We start from the raw sequence: 20304 nt of genomic DNA, 5'->3' as shown, positions 1-20304 counted from the left end.
GCTTTGAGGCGTCAGACCCACACTTTGACTCTAGAATCCGAGACCCTTTTACTCTTACTAACTCTTCACGACGTGACCTGTACCGAGATGACAGAGGACGGCGTGTCGATCGGACTTACCATCACCGTCGGAGTCGATCGTCTCACTCCTCACAGTCAAGGCATCCCTCCCCTCAGCGGACCACGGGGCAACCCCTCAAAACTCCTCATTCCCCTAAAAAAGCACCTTTGTCCCCTGGGAGAGGCCCGAGGTCTCGATCTCACAGCAGATCTTCAAGCTCTGATTCAGTCAGCAGCACAAGCAGCACAGGCAGTGGCAGGTGGGAACTTTTTTCTTTTTTAATCTACAAATGATGGATGAATATTTGTCCATGGACAAAGCATTGGGATTATTGCTGGACAATTTGTAAATAATCTGTTTACTCAAACTTGTGTAAACAGAAGTGTCTAATCATTTTCCCCTTTTATTGACAGTGATTCAAACAGCAGCTCAAGTGATGGATCGCAGGCTCGTTCTGTTCAGTCATCAGCTACACACGCACCACCTCAGTCCTCTATGGCGCTTGACTCTGAAGAGCCCCGTAGGAGCTTTGGCATTAAAGTGCAAAATCTACCAGTACGCTCAACGGGTGAGTTTTTAATGTTCGTCTACCTCTCAGTGGACCAAGTTAAGTCTTTTCTCTGCTCAATAACCTTGCCATATCCTTGAATTTGTTATTGCCTCAATGGCATTAGAAAGTACATTTCCTACAGGCAACATGATCTGAAACATGAGTCTCATCAAATTTGCAGGTAGTTAAATGTAGCCATGTTTAAAAACTTAAATTTTTGGCTCTTGTAAAAGGGAGTTTCTGATGGTAAAGATTGGTTGTTTAATGAAATAAAATTACTATTTCCTTTACTGTTTGCTGCAGGGCATTGTATAGATTTGTGGTGACAGAGATTGATCACTTTATTAGTTATTGTTTCATTTACTGCAAGCTGAAGCCACACGTACAGATGTTTTATAATTTTATTTTTAATTACACATTTAGCACGCTCGTGGCATGCAAACCAAACTAAGCTGTGAAATAAAAAAAAAAAGCCTCTTCCTGTCAACAGATTAAAGTGGGAGTCATTTCTTCTTTAGGTCATTGGGAATTCTGTTGTTTTTAGTAGTGTTGTAGTAATTCTGTTTTCCAATGCAGACACGAGTTTGAAAGATGGACTTTTCCATGAATTCAAGAAACATGGGAAAGTGACTTCAGTTCAGATCCATGGAACATCAGAAGACCGCTATGGGTTGGTATTCTTCAGACAGCAAGAGGATCAAGAAAAAGCCCTTAGTGTCTCCAAAGGAAAGCTGTTTTTCGGCATGCTTATTGAAGTCACTGCCTGGAATGGACCAGGTAGGTTGCAACAAAAGTCACAGAAATTTGTATTTTTTTCTGATAAATATGGCAGATTTGCAGACACATCAATTCCCTCCACAGGCTTGAACCAAAATTCAAATAGCATGTGAGTAATATTAATGATAAATCCGTTTCTTCCTCCAGAAACAGAAAGTGAAAATGAGTTCAGGCCTTTGGATGGGCGAATAGATGAATTCCATCCAAAGGCCACAAGGACACTGTTTATAGGGAACCTGGAGAAGACCACCAGTTACCAACAGCTTCTTGACATTTTCCAACGCTTTGGTGAAATTGTGGTAAGCATCCATCTGACTTTGAATTACACACGTAAGTTTGTATATTTTACATTTAACATTTTGTATTTGCTCTCTTTTTTGTCTCAAGGACATTGACATCAAGAAAGTAAACGGAGTTCCCCAGTATGCCTTTTGTCCAGTATTCTGATATTGCCAGTGTTTGCAAGGCTATAAAGAAGATGGATGGAGAGTATCTGGGAGCCAACAGACTAAAGGTAGTGTTTGTACACTAAGCAATCTTACCATTTCTCATCTGTGTATGTGTATATTTTCAAAATTATAGATTAGTGTTTATAATATCTATATTTGTGTCTTGTTTCCTTGCAGCTCGGTTTTGGAAAGAGTATGCCTACAACATGTGTTTGGCTTGATGGGTTATCAGCCAATATTACAGAGCAATACCTCACGCGGCATTTCTGCCGCTACGGACATGTAGTTAAGGTAAGGTGATGTTTTTCTCTTCCTTAAGATTTGATACTTTTGATTTTAGTACTCCCATAAATCTGATTTTAATTTTTTCTTTTTTGCAGGTGGTGTTTGATAGATTGAAGGGGATGGCTCTCATCTTGTACAACAACACCGACTTTGCTCAGACAGCTGTAAGAGAGACCAAAGGTTGGAAGATTGGTGGCAATAAAATAAAGGTAAAAATCAAGTGAAGGTTTAACTAATAAAATGTAATCCTAATGTTTTAGCCCCCTTTTTAAATCTTTTTGTATTTTATTCACTTATGATAGGTGGATTTTGCAAGTCAAGAGAGTCAGATGGCTTTTTACCGATCCATGCAGGCATCCGGTCAAGACATTAGAGACTTCTATGAAATCCCTCCTGAACGACGGTAAACGACCAGTATTGTTATCTGAATACAGTTGTTGTTTCTGTTTAATGACTTTATTTGCCTTGCCTTTTTTTTAATTAAGCAGATAGAAAATGTTTGCTGCTAGTGAAAGTGGTGTTATTTTGAATCTCTCTTCCATTAGTGACAATATTTCAATTACAAATTAATTATTTAGATTCATTACTTTACACTTTGTGTTCTCTCCTTAACTCTACAGAGAGGATCGCAGAGCTCCGTATCATGAATTTGCAGCAGAAAGGGCTTACTATGAGAATATACGAACCCCTGCCCTCTATACAGAGGACACTCGAAGAGAGTATGCTGCCCGCAGCAGAGACCGGTTTCCTGAACTTGAACATTATCAAGGGGATCATTTTGACCCACGCTATCATGAAGACCCAAGAGACTACAGGGATTACAGAGACCCCTTTGAGCAAGACATCCGGAAGTACACATATATTCAAAGGGAACGAGAAAGGGAGCGAGAACGTTTTGAAGCTGATCGCAGCAGGTGGAGCCCTTCCCATCCAAGGCGACCTATTAGTCCAACAGTATCACCTTCAGCATCTGAGCGGGTTCCTAGAGACTCAGAACGACGAGTTTACAGCCAGTCGTCTGAACGAAGTGACAGCGTGAGTTCAGTGTCACCACCACATTTTGATAAATCTGAAAAGACCCTGCTAGAACATCCCTCCAAGAGCGAGAAGAGCAGTCAGTCAGATCGTTTATCTGGAACTGAGAAACCCAAACGTGCAAAACGGAAAGAGAAAGGCGACAAAGCTGAAAAGATCAAATCAAGAAAAGCAAAGGGGCAATCCCCATCAAATCCACTACCTGAAACAGAGCCTGAGACTGGTTTTGATGGAGGGTCTGGAAGGGGAAGAGGATCAGATCAAGATGTCCATGAAAAACAGAAATGTAAAGGGGATGGCGACCTTCTTACTAGTACTCTGTCAGTAAAAAGTGAACGATCTGACATGAGTAAAAGTGATGGTTCAGACTTGGATGGAAGGAATCGACTCAAGAAACATGTTAAGTCTGAAACTGATGGAAAGGATTCTGCAGTAGATTTGGATCGCCGTGCTGCAAGAAAAAGGGCGGTTTGGTGACTCTGGAGCAGGAAGGACTGCTCGTCAGAAGAGAAGCAGGCATGAGGAGGAGGATGGTAATCAATCTTCTGACTTTGGTGCAAGTACAACATATTTGAAAGAAATAGATACAGATAAATACAAAGATTCCCAGAGGAAAGATTCAAGACCCAAAAATGAAAAAAGTGGAACTCCAAAAGATGGTCAAGAGGACCTTAAAGTACAAAGAGAGAAATCAGAGGGATCTTTGGACCCACTGGAGTCCAAACAACATCTAGGGCACCCTTCCTCCAGACGATTTTCACAAGAGGGTATTGCAGACCAAAACAGTACAAGAGAACCAGACCACCATACTTCTGTAAAAATTGGTCAAAATTCTGAAATTAACAAAAGTGCCAAGAATAAAGAAGACCACATTGACATTGATACCTCTCAAAGTTATCGCAAACAGATGGAGCTAAACAGGCGTTTGCATCAGCAGCAGCAACAGCGCGAGTCTGAGAAAACTGACAAACCAGCTAGTCCCCAAGGAACTGAAACAGAGGACTTAGAGCATCGGAGCCTCGTGCATGAAGTTGGTAAACCCCCTGAGGATGTCACAGATAATTTTCCGTCCCACAAATTAAAGAAACCAGACCAGATTGACTCAGAGTTGGGGATAAAGAGAGAGCGTGTGTACAGGAGCTTTAAACAAAAAAGTGAAGATCTCGACTGGAACACCAGCTCCCCTCCAGGACATTTCTCGAATCGTCCAGATGAGGACTTTGCGGATCCTCCTCAGAAAGAGTTGAGCCGAAATGATGAAAAATCTCACTCAGATCTGGAGCTATTAGTCAAAAGGACACATAACACACAAGTTAACAAGACAGGCACTCCTTTACTCATTGTGGAGGACGAGAAGCAAAAGAGATGGGAAAGCAGAATTAAACAAGGCTTGTTACCTGACCTGAACTTTTCTCGAAATATAAATAAAAACATTCACAATCGCAAACGTTTGGAGTACGCTATTTGTCATGACTTGGAGCCTGGGGAAGTACGATCCGACTCCGAAGAGGACAGAGAGCCCAAACCCCACTCTCCTGTGCCCTCCACATCTGTGCCTTTTTCTGAAAGACCAAGAGCTGACAGATTTTCAGACCCTAAACAAGCACAGCTTGAGAAGAATAAATTCTACTCCTTTGCACTTGACCAGACTATCACACCTGACACAAAGGCTCTGCTTGAGCGTGCAAAATCTCTGTCATCTTCCAGAGAAGATAACTGGTCATTTTTAGACTACGATTCTCATTTAGTAAACTTGCGTAACAGAAAAGACACTGAAAAGGTGGAAGCAGCACCAAGACCAACACCTTCCTGGTATATGAAAAAGAAAAAGACTCGAATTGGATCGGAAGATAAACTTGATGACAGGAAAGAGGAACCTAAGCCAGAGGAACAAGAACGCAGGGAGCTATTTGCCTCCCGATTCCTTCACAGCGCTGTCTTTGAGCTGGACTCGAGACGACTTCAGCACCTGGAACGCAAGCACGAGGAACCTGAGCAAAACAGTCAGCAAGCAGCAGGAGATGGTGAACTTGACTCGGGGCCTGTTGTCCTTTTCCATAGTCGTTTTTTGGAACTAACACGACTACAGCAACAGAAAAATAAAACTCAGCAGCTACAGGAGGCAAAAGATGACACTATGCCCACAAATGAAAACAAAGTAGAAAAAGCTCCTGTTCAAGAGCAACAACCTCTGCAGTCACCTGAAACAACAGAAACTACCACAGAGGCAGAAATTAAACCAATCACCCCTGCTGAAAATGTAGTTCCTGAACCCAAACTCGAACCAGCTTCTGTCACTCAAACTGTGATCAAAGATGTTCCTCCACCAGATGACATATGTGTTTTACTAAACCCACCCCATGATCCATGTCCCCCTGTGTCTGTCAAAAAGGAACAAGAAATGGATCAGGAACATGTTGTTTCCATGCAGCACCCACCAATTGAGACGTCAGATTCTCTGCCTGTACCCATTACAGCATCTGAATCCAACTATTCAGCGAATAGAGAGAGACATTCTCCGTCTGAGGGAAAGCTGGATATTGTTATTGAGGACGTAAAACCTACATTCACAGAACTTTGCCACGAGTCTCACAATGAGCTTGTTAGCAATTCTGAACCAGAGCTCGATCCTGAGGCAACACATCCAGAAGTACCTGTAGCCAGTAGTCCAGTACAGCCTAGTCTTGTTGAGCAGTTGGAAGTATTCAAGAAAGAGACTCCATCCACTTGTAAATTAGGATCAGAGAATGAAGGTGACATAAAATCTCAAGCTGGTAAAGTACAGGTACCAGTTGACAGTGAAAGAAATGATGAACCAGTCTTATCTCAGAAAGAAAATAAAACAAAAGAAATAAAAAATAAGAAGTATAAGTCTCTTGCACAAGTTGCTTCTGTTCCTGTAGCGTCTGCACCAAGTACTGAGAAACAAGCAACACGCAAAAGTGAGCGCATTGACAGAGAGAAGCTGAAACGTGGCTCATCCCCGAGAGGTGAGTCAAGGTCCACAGGCAAATCTCCAATCCATGGATCAGATCCCGATACCTCTGAGCACAGCATACCAGTAAGCAGAGCAAGACGAAGAAATGTTAATTCAGTCTATGCCACTCGGGTTGAAGATGATACACCAGTTCGTTCCGGAAAGGATGTTGCAGAGTCGCCACGCTCTGCCCGAAAACGTGGTACAGACAAAGATGCCATACAACAAAATACTGAACCAGATCCACCAACTCCAACACATGCAAATAAACGTGGTCGCCCTCCCAAGAATCGCAGGCAAGGTGATGATACTGCAACTGCTAAAGTAGAAAAATCTAAACTGGATGGTAAAGACACGGATTCAAATGAATCAGAAAGTGGTGAACGTATTCCAAGAATGTCAAAAGGGAGAACGCCACCGTATGACACAAAGGGTTCATCAAATCAGATGCCCACATCAGTAGGATCTGGATCAACAAGGAAGGGGGACAAAACTGAGGCAGCTGATGATAATGGTCAGGAAAATGATTTCACGTATGAAGATACCTCGCCTTTGCAAGAGTCATCAGTTTCAGGTAAAGAAGATCCATCACTGAAAATTGATGAAAAGAAAGAGGAGATGGTCAAACAAGGCATAGAATTGGCCAAAGGTAAAGATGTTCTCCATGAAAAGGTATATGATGACAAATCAAATGGAAAAGAGACAGATGCCTCCAACCTGGAAGAGAAAACCATGTCAGAAAAAGAGAAAACTCTTAGAGGAAAAGCAGGGAATTCCAAGTCACCAGTCCTCAAGAACCTCAAAATCAGACTGCATGCAACAGAGGTGAAAGACCTCCTTCAGTTAGGAGAAGAAGAGCCTGGGACTCCAGAAGACTCGTCAAAAAGGCTTAGACATGGTGACCACAGTGAACAGGTTTTAAAGTGCACAAATGCTAACAAAGGAGGCTCCAGCAATGAAGACAATGAAAATGCAGCTTCAGACCAAAAGGAGCTCCTGGGAACATCAAAAAATGTAATTTCACAGGAGCTGGAACTGGAGCAAGCTGTGGAGAACATTGCTAAACTAACAGATCCAACCTTTCCAACAGAACCAACACCGCCTGTCCCTCATACAGATGTAAAAAGTGACCCAGAGGAAGAAAAAACATCTAATCCTGCCAGTGAGTCAGAACTGATGGCTGCTATTGATTCAATAACCCAGGCACCTCCCGCAAATCTAGATGTAGTCTCAGAACCTGAGATTCAAGACTTGGTTCAGCACATTAAGGAAGATGAAACAAATACATCTTCTGTCCAGGAGGAACCCACTTTCCCAAACACACCCAAAAAGGGCCCCAAGGGAAGACCTAGAACACCTAAACGTTCACCTAAAAGCCAGAAACAATTAAGAAAGGATTTGAAAGATGGACATTCGTTAACTGAGGAACCGGCAACCCCATTAGCAGATAGTACAGCTTCTGATGCAAAGGTTGTTTCTGAGACACCTGCTGCTGCCACAACTACTGCAGTTATTACTCCTGCTACTTGGAAGACAGAGCCTGAAACCTCAGCAGTCAAAGCTACAGATGTAAACACAGAGACAGAGTCATCTTCAGAAGAACACATCCAGCATTTCAAGTCTGTTTACCCGCAATCCAAGAGTCCAATATGCACAAAGCCACAGCACTTGCCATCTGAATGCAACTCCCCTTCTCTGTTACCACGAGCTAACAACCCAAATGTCAGACCCCCTCAAACAAGCAGAAATCCTGTTTCTCCACCAGACTGGCGCCATCATTCTAAAGATACCAGTGCCTCTTCCTTACCAATCATGCCATTACCAACCAAGGAAAACCAGCCTTTACCATCAGAGTCTGAAAACAAGGATATTGATCATGGCGCAAGTGACTTGAGACAGATTTTAAAGAAACATACAACTAGTTCACAGACAGGCAGCAGTTCTGTTTCAAGTAATCTGCCAAACCTTCGAGATCAGAACCTATCTGAAAGTAATTCTCAGCTCACAGCCATTGTGTCAAATAAGTCATCACTGTCTGATAGTAAAATATCAGTGCATTCTGCCCCACCTATTGTTAGACCTCCACAAACGACTCCTGAGACAAAGTCTGTGATCTCTGTTATTGCATCCACTGCCACATCTGTTATCAGCCGTATTTGCAATCCTTCTGAGCCTGAGGACAAGGTGAACATGAACATTGTTGACATTCCTATAGCCAAACCAACTTATAGGCCAAGCAAAGATGATGCTGGGTCATATCCTGTGCTGCCTGCTGGTGATGAAGGAGGAAGTGCCACACGCTTCATTATTGAGAGCCCCACTCTTAGCACTGGATCTTGCCCAGGTCTGAGAGTAAATACATCTGAAGGAGTGGTGGTATTGAGCCATTCTGGTCAAAAAACAGAGGGCCCCCAGCGAATTAGTGCAAAAATAAGTCAGATCCCATCAGCAACACCAAGTGAGATGGAATCTCAGCAACTGGTATCCATACCCAAGCAGGATTTGTATTCCCAGCCAGGGCTTCAAAAAGGGCCTTCATCACAGATGGATCATGGGCATCCCAGTAAACACCAGTCAGGATTGTCTTCAATCAAACAAGAAAACACTGGTTTGGAAAAGATGGATTCCGCTTACCAATCTGGACCTCAAGGAGTAGTGAAGCGTCTGCCACCAAGCAACCAGCAGGTAATGGGTTACCATCAAGATTACATGCCTTTAAAACATCCAAAGAAAATGGATAGTGCTGACCCTCATGGTACAGAGGGAACCAAACCGCCTTGGACCTCTGCCGTAAGCCCTGCAATAAGCCCCCATTTACCCTCTCCACCTGGAAACCACGTAGGTTTTGGTGATAGAACTCCTTCACATCTCGGTGGGGTCAAGCAGGAACCACGGTCCCCACGCAAGTCAGGGCACCCACACTCTCCATTTGTGTCTTCACCCATTGGTTCCTCATCACCCAAGGGTATTCCAGTTATGTTATCCACTAGCCATCCTGCCATGCAACAGTTTATTGCTGGCGTGCATCATCCCGAGCAGTCAGTTATCATGCCACCTCATAGTGTGCCTGGAGGCTTGGGACGAATGTCTCCACATTGTGTTACTCAGTCAATTCAAGTGGGGCATCTGGTCCAGGGAGATGTCAGAGTCAATACTCCACCTCTTTCTGTGATGAGCTACGGCATGCACAGTGAGTCGCTCAGCTCCTCTTGGTCTAGTGCCATGCAGCCACGGCCTACCTCACCTCAGGCTGTTGGCAGAGACAAGGTTCTCAAAGTAAACCCAGGTTCTTTGAGAAGTCATGAGGGGGGGCTGAAGCTGGAGACTCTGCAGCCCGATCCTCGTGGGAGTTTGCGGAGTAGTGGCCATTTGGACAAAACATACATAGCACAGAGAGACATGCGTGTTCTTTTGCATCAACAGGGGGATCGTTCAACCGCAGACTCTCATTCTGGACACATTCAGGAGACCTCTCTATCTCCAAGAGCACATGCTTTGTCTAAAGGTGTGTCCGATAAGGATATAACAAAGTCTTTAGAGGCAAAGAGGCCCCACTCTCCACTTCCTAAGGATGGAATGATGGGAATCAGACAATCCGGACAAGCAATGGCATCTCCCCACAGGGTTCAGCTGATGCCACCTGGACCTAGTGGTTCATTCACAGACTACCCGGGGATGTACTCAAACCCGAGAGGAATCCATTCTCAAATGCCAGAAGCGTCTGCTGGACTTACCCAGCCGCCAATGAATGTCACACCTGCTGCGGTGAGTGCGCGATGTTTAAAATGCCAGTCAACATAATCAGTATTGACAGATCTGTGTTGGTACAAAGGACGTGTATAACTAGCAGTTGGTTAGTGCCTCATAATGGCTGTGGATTACATGGAGAACCTTTAATTTAATATAAGAAAGCAGTTTAACATTGTCATGAACTGCAGGTTTCAGAATAATTCTGAATTAAAATAAGAACTAAAGGAAAGAAAACGGAACCTTAAACGAAAACATTTTTAAAGCGAAGATTAGTTTCAGGATTGTACTGTTGTTCTTAACTGTGTTTTCTTGAATTTGTAGGGTGCGGACCACCAGGCAAAAGATGGCAAGATGACACAGCCTGTTAATATGGTGCAGTTACTCACGGTAAGGCAAATCTCCCCACAGGTTAAACAAGGTGGTTGGTCTGAACAAGAGCTAGCCTCGACTCATTCATTTGTTATTTTTGTTTTTGCCTCATTTAAATAGAAATACCCTATTGTGTGGCAAGGGTTGCTTGCACTTAAAAACGACACAGCTGCAGTCCAGCTGCATTTCGTCTGTGGCAACAAAGCTTTGGCTCATCGATCACTGCCCCTACAAGAAGGAGGTGCACTGCTTAGGATTGTCCAGAGGATGAGACTGGAGGCTTCACAACTGGAGAGTGTAGCCAGAAGAATGACTGTACGTGCGTTTTTTGCTTTACTTCCCTGTTTTAAGCAAGTTTCTGTCTGCTAATAACATGAACCTTTTGCTCTCCACAGGGAGACACCGACTACTGTCTCCTCCTTGCTCTGCCTTGTGGACGAGATCAAGATGACGTCCTGAACCAGACCCAAGCTCTTAAGGCAGCGTTCATCAATTACTTGCAGACAAAGTTGGCTGCTGGTATTATCAACATCCCCAACCCGGGTTCCAATCAGGTGAGTCATCACTGTTTTATTAATTGTCTGTCTGATGTGGCTTATACAACAGTTTAAAGGCTGGTTTATGTGTATTAAACACACAGAAGGGACTTCTCAGCTGCATAGCAGGCCATTGGTTTGTTCTTCCCTTTTTTTTTTTTTTCCTGGAGTATGCAGCACAGAGAAAAAAAACAGGTTTTGATGCTTATAATTTTTTGATCTTCAATACCATTTGATGGCTTCATTTTAAACACAGAACTGGTTCTACAGGATTGATGGCATACATTTTATTTGGCCAAAGTTCTTGTGGAGTCCTTACCATATAGTAAAGGGTTTAGGCTTCTTTGGAAGTGCATTTGTGTATATGCATAACTCACATGGGACTTTCACAGGCCGTGAAACATATTTATTGTAGGGATCCTTGTCAGACAGAAACTGCCCCACACAGTTCATGTGAATGACTGATCACATGAACTGTGCCATACTGTCTTTACCTGGTGTCGTTTGCATATTACCCGTTTTCATATTGTACCCGAAGGAGTTGAAGTGCACAGGTATTCTTTTCATTTCAATAAAGCAGCATCTCTAGCACACACTTCACAAGTCTGACACCCTGTAGTAGTTTTTTTTTTTTTTTTAATCATTGGCTTTTTATTGTATTACAACAACCCTCTATCCTAAAACATTTCATGTTTTTGGGTTGTTTGGGGGGGGGGGGGGGGTTAATTTTTTTTGTTTTGTTTTTTTGTACAAAATTTTGCTGAAATGTCCAATAGATTTTTTTTCTATTAAAGTTTTAAATGACTTTACTCATTCTCTAAGAATTGTATCCTGTGGATCTCTTTGTTCCTTGATCAAATATGACAGCGTCTGTTAAACAATCTATTGTTAAAAAATAGAAATAAATAGATCTTGAAATCCTTACAAGACTGAATAATTTTTGTAAACAAATTGAATTTTAAAAAATAAACTTTTGTGGCCCACTCTCCTGCCTACCTGGGGACTGAGTCCCACACTCACTCTTTGAGACAGAAAAAATTAAAAACTATTTGACTTCTTTGTTACTGAATGACACTTTTGAATATTAAAAAGTCATGCCCATCTCAGTATTTCCATGTAACTGATATGTGTCTCTGTACTTCCCAGCCCGCCTATGTGCTTCAGATTTTTCCTCCGTGCGAGTTTTCAGAGAGCCACTTATCCCAGCTCGCCCCCGACCTTCTCAACAGGATTTCAAGCATCTCGCCACATCTCATGATAGTCATCACCTCTGTGTGACGTCCACTGCTGGGAGGATGGATCTTCTCGTTGATGAGCCTCAGGAAGCCAGAGGAATATTTTCTTTTTTTTCCTGGACACAGTGGGAATGTGTAGGATAAGTCCTATCAACACATTTTTGTTTTTTCTTTCCTCATCAGTCTTTTTTTTTTTTTTTTTTTTTATGTTTTCCCCCCTCTCTTGTCACTCCTGTCTGGTATATTTGTCCTTCTCAAAAGAACTCAGGGATGGATCAAACCAGAATGAGTCTTACTTGACCATTTCTCTGCTGTATTTCTATTTATTGGAGTTTTATTTTAATATTCGGAGATGCTCTGAAGAAGGAAGGAAGAAAAAAAAAAGTCAGGATGGTTGATGAACAACTCTCTGAGGGGCCTGTTTCTTTCATCTGTCCTGATTGATTGTTAATCATTGGTTCAGAAATTAGGATCTTTGAGGTACCTCAGCACCAGATCAGACAATTTCAGCATGTAATTTTAAATAAGTCTGTACAGACTTCCTCGCCCAGGCCTTATTCTTTAGAGGAAAGGAGGATTAACCCTGTAGAAGACTTTCGTTTAACTCCACCAGCTCTGCTCATGTTCTCACACTACTGAAGCAGTTTACCCCTCTGTCCCTGCCTTTCCATTGAACAAGCTACAGTTTGATTTGGGAGTTTTTGAACATGGGACTTTGTAAATATTTTAAATATTTAAAAGGAATTTAAAAAAAAAACACGGACCCACATGGACAGCTTAACAGAGGGACTGGTACTCTGGGACGTACCAGAACACAGAGTGTGGAAATGTAGATGGACAGATTCTTAATTTTTGGGTGTAAATACTTGTAACAGAAGAAGGTTGGCAAGCTCTTGTGAGTGGAGTCTGCTAATGGCACTTCATATTTTGTAACTCAAATAAACTCCAGGAAACATGGATATCTAAGATGTGTATCTTTTTTTTTCCCCCCCATGCGCTGCCTTGAAGAGGTTCAGTTTGGTTGAAGTGTTTCACTTTCTTCTAATACTGAAGACCTCAAGAGTTTGTTTTTTTGGGTTCATTTGTACTTCATGACATAAAAACAACCTAAAACTTTAGAAATCGGATGAGTAAATTTGAGGTTTTAATCACTACTCTGAGACTGAAATTGTATTTCCTGTGTTTTTTGGCTGCTTGCACAACTCATCAATATTTTAACACTTCATTTGTCAGTGTTGAGTTGGAAGATAGAAGAAGAAGAAGAAACAGGTATATGAGCTAAATGACATGCAGAACATGACACAGCTTAATAAATTGAATATCTCACATAGCAGTGCAAAGAAGGCTCAGAAAGAGGAAAAATTCAATTGAACAATGAGTCCATTGCACAGAAAATGCAGAAAGAAAAGAAGAGCTCACTAAATGAAAATCTAACTGCCCTGCAGGAGCTGAACTCTTGAATGCAAGTTTGGGGTATATGAAGAATTAAATAAAGGTTCAGTTTTGTTTTGTTTTAATTAGAATTATTTTTCTTGGCCTGTATCAATCAGGGTAATTGTCTGAAGGCCAAGAAAAATAAGAATTATCGTTTAATCAAATAATTTAAATTTGATTTCACATCATCCCCCGCTATCTCTCTCTATTTTTCTAATATTCATTGTTCAATCCAACAAAGGTGGGAAAATCACTCAAAAACTGTACAGCAACTTTTTCCATCTGTTAATCTGATTATATGCTGAAAATAACTTTAGTTAAAACAAAGTGAAGAAGAAGTTTGCCCATCTTTTTAATATTATATTGTGGCATAGCAAATACACAGTGTTACTAATAACATCAAGAGTGGTTCAGAAAGCAGTGAGTTTACCTTCAGGTACTTATTTACATGAGTTTCCTTACTGGGACGTGTCCTGTATGGTCATGTCAATCAGACCAACACAGAGATGATGCACCAGCCAGGCTGCAGTCTGATGGATTGTTCGTGAGTGAGTTGACTGAATCTTGACTTAATTTATCCATCAAATTTTGTTTGGACAAGTACTGACATCATCACGCATGAAAAATAGTGAATCTTAAACTTGAACACATTAAAAAACAAAACATGACTTCAAATTGAGGCAGCCGTATTTACCTCGAGAGGAAGATAAAAGTATCACATGCACTGGTTCTATTTTTGATTTATAAAACATTGGCAACTTTAAATGTGTACTATTGTTTCAAATCATCACTGGAGCCAAACAGCGCCACCAGCTGGTCTTCATACTGGGAAATGTTTCTCTTCATGATGTCAATGCAGGGACCCAGCAAACGCTCAAAAGCCTGGATGTCAATTACTGGAAGAAAAAAAACACATTTTGATTCATGTCACAGACATTTTTGTATTTGTGCATTTTACATGGTACATGTGTGTCAGGCTCCTGCATCATTCTTCCCACAGTCATGTTTGGAAAAAGTACGTTTTCACAGATCTCTAACCGTCACACACTGAAAACTCACTGTTTCCACAGGCATGGAGTAGTAAGTATATAGCAACCAGGTGCTGCTAAGCACATCATATCAGCGCAAGTGCCTCATATCAACTATCAAGCATGGTGGTGGAAGGGCTTGTTTTTTCAGCCACAGGGCCTGAGCACCTTGCAGTCATTCAGTTGACCATGAACTCGTCTGTATACCAAAGTATTGTGAAGTTGCTGTGATGGGACCTTAAGAGAGCTGTGCATTAATAAATGCCTGCTAAACTCAATTAACATTACCAACATCTGTGGGCATTTAATGTACCTAAACATTTGGTTTCTCCGACAGCGTAAACTGTTGCTGCACGAGGTTTGTTGGTGACCAGTGCCAGCTCCCCAAAGTACTGCCCTCTGGAGCAGCGAGCCACCTCCACTTCTGCGTTATCCTGCTGGCCCGCCTTTGTCTGCAATAAAGAAACTTGTCAGTCATTTCATACATCTGAGACATACAGTAAAACATAAACATTATTAAAAAATTAATAGATAAAACGGTTAATTAAGAGGTTTGGAAATAGTAGTGCGCTTACTTTGCTTTTTATCATAATCTTCACTTCTCCTGTTTCCACAATGTAGAAACAATCAGCTTTGTCACCCTGCAAAAAGAAAAAGCAGCAGAAAAGACTAAGTTTAACCAAAGTGTTCTTAATATAAAAACTTGAATCTTGAACTTGAATCTAAAAACAACCCAAGATAAAGCAGGCCTATACCTGTGTAATTATGCGGTCTCCATCTTTGAATGCTCGAGCTCCCAGAACATCAACAATCTTCATTCTCTCAGAAACCTAAAACGAAGCAGGTGAAATAAACGTTTAATAAAAGGTGGCTATGTTCTTATATCCTGTTGTCTTTTTAAAATGCCGTGTGTGTGTCGGCAAACCTCAAGAGACTTCAGAAGAGGAACGCATTCAATGAAGGCCTCATACATCCTTCTCTTCTTTGCATTATTTTTCACAATCAGTCTGTGAAATGTGGCTCGATCCTGAAAGGGAAGCAACTAAAGAACAACCTGTTTTGCACACTCTGTCACATACAGCACAATGCTACGGTGGATGAAGGTCATCTTCTTCTGTCAGACTCACCAGGCCCCACAGGGCTCCGTCCTGTGTCGCCACGATTGTGGCGGCTCGAGGCGTGTTGTACATGAGAGCCAGCTCTCCAAAACTGCCCTTATTGTCATACTTTCCAACACAAATGCTCACACCGTCCTTCTGTACAAAAATATCGTAGACACCTCTGGAAGTGATTGGACAGAGAGAGAGAGAGAGAGGGAGCAGATGTGAATGGCAAGTCCTCTTTACATACTAGTTAATTATGGAGTTCCACAAGGTTCTGTACTAGGACCAATTCTGTTTATGCATATATTATACATTAGGTACTATTATTAGAAGGCATAGCATGCATGTTGAATAATCAGGCCTCATCTCATCTTAAAGACCTCATAGTACCGTATCACATCATTCAAGCACTTCACTCTCAGACTGTTGACTTACTTGTGGTTCCTATGATATTTAAAAGACAAATGGGAGGCAAAGGCTTCAGCTTTCGCACCCCTCTTCTGTGGAACCAGCTCCCAGTTTGGATTCAGGATTCATCTAATTACTACTAATCTGCGGCTCTCTTCCACAGTGTCTTTTATCCTCTCTTCCTTCCCTCAACCCCAACTGGTTAAAGTAGATGGCTGCCTGTCCCTCAGCCTGGTTCTGCCAGAGGTTTCTTCTTTCTTCAGAGATTTTTCTTCCCACTGTTGCCAAGTGTTTGATGGTTGGGATTTTGTCTGTAATATTGTAAGTTCTTTACCTTATAAAATAAAGTTCTGTCTTGTGACTCGGCATTATAACCTAAATGAAATTGATTTGAGCTGGTTTAGTTTAAATATTGAAAAGAAGGTAAACCTCGCTCACTTCTCTATGATGTAGAAATTGTCCCCATCATCTCCTTGGTCTATGATGTGATCCTGAGGTTTGACCAACACTTCAAACATGGCATCTAAAACCTCAGAGAACTGCTCCTGGAGGAAAACATAGCGAGGCAGGTTTCTTTTTATGAAACAAATTCTAAGAATGCATATTTAAAAATGCATTTGAAGCTGATATAACATGTATAAAAATATTTTTAAAAAGTGGAGCTTAAGCTTAAATATAAGAACAGTTGAGAGAGGATGGTAAAGGGCAGGCACAGTGTAGGATGTGAAGCCAAAATTATAGATAGCAAAAGCCAAACTTGATTTGAAAGAACTGAAAAATGAAGCAGACTTTTGCATTTTTAAAAAAAAATAAAGTCCCTTTGTCACCTACAGTATGCCAGTAACATGACATTTAAAACCTGAGTGCTGTGGTCTGCAGCACTTTCTGGTCTTGGACATTGTTCCTGCAGGTCTCTGTCTGTGATCATCACAAGGGTAACCACATCTTCTTTTAAAACCTGATTTAAGCTGCTATACCTGCTCTAATGTCTTGAACAGTAAAATGTCTCTGCATGCGTCCTGAAGCCGGCGACGCTGCTCGTCTGTTTTGGGATTCACAACCCGAGGCTCTGTGTCATCGTCCTCATCATCATCTGGGTTGTACGCCTCTGCACAAACTGCAGCGAGACAAACAAATGAACAAAGTGGAGTCATGTAGCCACATTGACTCACGCTGTTCCACTTACTGACAGTGTTGGGAAGGTTACTTTTAAAATGTATTCCATTACAGAATACAGAATACATGCCCCAAAATGTATTCTGTAACGTATTCCGTTACGTTACTCAATGAGAGTAACGTATTCTAAATACTTTGGATTACTTAATATATTATCAAGCTGTTTACAACTACATGAATGTACTATTGCTGTGATTTATTACTGTTACTGAAGGTCCGCGGCTCCGAACCGTAGTACGTAGTAAAGGGACCTCTGGCTAATACGGTGGGTTCTGTGTCAGCTCGTAGCCGAAAACTAGCTTAACTCTGTTGTCTGGGTCAACTTTGCTAGCAAGAGACAGAGAGAGGCGTTGAAAGGCTGCTCCAGCGGAACTTATTGTTTTTGGAGGAAAACACGAACACAGCGTACAGTCGAGTCTTAATAGCTTACTTACAACTGGGCTCGTCAGGCACTCTTCTTGTTTGCAGTGGTTATTATTATATTTACATGCTTCCAGCTCCCGTTTTTGCTCGATGACAGCTCGTACTCTTCCTTTTTCTCCCTCCCTCGCTCACAGACACATAACGGCAGTCCATTCTCCCTGCAGCACGGACTACACTGCCTATGATGCTACATTCTTTAGAGCTATACCGGTAGCATTCTGCCTATTAGCTTAGCATAACAACAACAGGCGCTCTCTCACCCAGGAAACACGCAGAGAGAGCGTCACTCTGTAACCATGGCAATTGTAACGCTGCCGCCTGGAACAACAGAACGTAGCTGTCAAACAAAACCTAAACAGGCCTGACCCGCCACAATATGAAACAGGGAAGTACCGCCGTGTAATCCATTTATTTCAACAAAGTAACTGTATTCTAAATACCACCTTTTTAAACGGTAACTGTAACGGAATACAGTTACTCATATTTAGTATTTTAAATACGTAACGGCGGTACATGTATTCCGTTACTCCCCAACACTGCTTACTGACCTGCAGTTCTGCGATTGGTTTTTCCAGAGGGGCGCTCTGCAGAGAGAGAGAGAGGTCAGAGCGTTACACTGAGTGTTTTTAAAGCCAGGGCTTAGCACACTTCACTGTAACAGCTCCAGAAGTGCTCGTAACAGTGTTAATAGTGAGATACTCACTAACGGGGACCGGTTCCTCCTCTTCCTCCTCTTCCTCATGTTTGTTGGGTTCATCTGTGCCTGATTCAAAAGTGACTTCTTTCTGCACAGACTCAGTGTTGGGTTTCTTGTCTTGCTGGTCATTTCTTTGGCTCTCCAGAATACGTGTGAAATGCTGCACGGCAAACTCGGCCAAGTTGGGAGGCCTGCGACGAAGCACTTCCACCGTGTATCCCTGCAGCAGCTCTTTCAAACCAGCTGGTATCTCTACAGTGCTCATTATTCAGGTTCAAAGGTCAGGAGCTTTAATGGAGGAAAAAAAAGTCTATAAGAGCTTCTTTTCCATTAACCTCAGTTTACGATGGCAGGAATAACAAAATGCAGCAATCAGCATGTGATAAACACACTTTCTGTCTGAAGCATCATCACTGGAGCATAGTGACTCCACCTCCTCCTCCTCCTCCTCTCCCAGTCTGCCCTGTATTGATTCTTTTATTTAGCACAGCCTGTCGGAAAGTATTGACCAGGTCTTTTCACATCACATGTAATTAAAGGCTGTCCACTGGATCAAGCCTCAGAGCACGATGATCTGGCAAAGAAACAACACACACAGAGTGATTTTAACCGTTTATCCTGTAAGTCAGGCTGGTGTTCACGTCCAAATGTCTTCATTTATATTAATAAATATATAGCACAGTTATGAAAAATGCAGTACTTCGTGGGAAAATTAAAAGTAACTATCACAGTACAAAATAACTTCAATGCAAGTGTCCTCACACACACTGATTAGCCTTTTGTGCTCCTCTGCTCCCCGGGTGATGGGGCTGGGGTGTTTGTGGGGGGGTGGAGGTTGATATCTGATCTTCTGAGGATCTTGTGATCTTCTGCTCCTGTCCTCCTTTTACAACACGGACTATTGTATTCTACAAGATACATGATTCTGATCTTCTGATGATCTTATGATCTTCCTGTCCTCATTTTGTATCACGGTACAAACATAAAACCCTGTTTTGGTACAAAATGGTTTTGGTAATATAACTCAAACAAAAGGGAACTTTTTGCATGCATAACTTAAATGGATGAAGGAAGAAGGGAAACTCAAATTTAGAGTTACACTGAGTTTATTTTTGGAAAAACTGCCTGAGGTTTTATTTTTATTCTAACCTCTTAAAGGGACTCTGCAGCTGCTGAAGACGATAAGGCAAATCATTGTTTAAATTTCGATCTGGCACTTTGTGCAGCCATTTCTGGCTCAAGGAGTTTCTACTCCAGGAAAAAAATACACTTTAAGTTGACGACTGTGATTGTGGTTGTGCATGTCGCAAAAGTCAAAGCTGATATGATTTCAGAAGGCGAATCTTACATGTAAAGCAGCAGGTACTGCAAAGAAAAACCTCCAATTTGTTTCAGTGATTATAAGCAATTTATATTTGTGCTTTGCTTTTGTTGTAGTTGAAGCAGCACCATGTTTGTTAAAGCAAAATTATGAAAAGCAGGCAAACACTTTTTCATACACTGGAGCCTCCCTGCTTTTGAGATTAAGCTTAAACTTCTCTTTGTCAGAAAGTTCACACTCCTGGCTCCATCAGGTGACCCTAAACCTGCCTTTAGTTATTCTGCTGAGGCTGCTCGAACTCTTCTGCCCCCGTCCTCGTGTTTAAATGTTAATGCACACAACTATTTATTGTATCATTATCTCTTCTAAGAAAACAAAGGCAACTTTTAGGTATAAATGAGACAAAAGATGATTTGTATGCATTTATGTATTTTAACCCTGGAGGACCCATGGGGTCAGATCCAACCCCATTGGTTTACTAGGGAAACCATGGGGTCAAATTTTACCCCATGGGTTCTCCGGGGTTAAGGACATAAAAGGTGCCCCACCCCAGTATGGTTTCCTTTGTCTCTAAAACTAAAAAAAAAAAAAAAAAAAAAAAATATTATATATATATATATATATATATATATATATATATATATATATATATATATATATATATATATATATATATATATATATATATATA

At 41.6% G+C, this 20304-nt stretch overlaps 2 protein-coding genes across 2 annotated transcripts; one reads left to right on the top strand and one right to left on the bottom strand.

The window, feature by feature from the left end:
* Window positions 1-1562: 1562 nt before the first annotated feature.
* On the top strand, window positions 1563-12982 carry LOC146518488 (msx2-interacting protein-like). The gene is made up of 10 exons (XM_085160474.1): window positions 1563-1686; window positions 1775-1901; window positions 2014-2127; window positions 2217-2330; window positions 2424-2524; window positions 2742-9898; window positions 10205-10270; window positions 10373-10567; window positions 10648-10806; window positions 11935-12982. The coding sequence occupies exons 6-10, from the start codon at window positions 4064-4066 to the stop codon at window positions 12064-12066; spliced, it is 6387 nt and encodes a 2128-aa protein (XP_085016600.1). The 5' UTR covers window positions 1563-1686; window positions 1775-1901; window positions 2014-2127; window positions 2217-2330; window positions 2424-2524; window positions 2742-4063; the 3' UTR covers window positions 12067-12982.
* prkar2ab (protein kinase, cAMP-dependent, regulatory, type II, alpha, B) lies at window positions 12233-20130 on the bottom strand. The gene is made up of 10 exons (XM_085160501.1): window positions 18299-20130; window positions 18144-18179; window positions 16974-17113; window positions 16435-16541; window positions 15613-15766; window positions 15411-15512; window positions 15241-15315; window positions 15061-15126; window positions 14799-14937; window positions 12233-14353 (listed from the first exon to the last, which is right to left on the bottom strand). The coding sequence occupies exons 1-10, from the start codon at window positions 18555-18557 to the stop codon at window positions 14229-14231; spliced, it is 1203 nt and encodes a 400-aa protein (XP_085016627.1). The 5' UTR covers window positions 18558-20130; the 3' UTR covers window positions 12233-14228.
* Window positions 20131-20304: the final 174 nt, after the last annotated feature.

This window comes from Neolamprologus multifasciatus, chromosome 5, assembly GCF_963576455.1.
Source record: "Neolamprologus multifasciatus chromosome 5, fNeoMul1.2, whole genome shotgun sequence".
Classification (NCBI taxonomy): domain Eukaryota; kingdom Metazoa; phylum Chordata; class Actinopteri; order Cichliformes; family Cichlidae; genus Neolamprologus; species Neolamprologus multifasciatus.
This window is presented reverse-complemented; position numbering and strand designations above follow the sequence as displayed.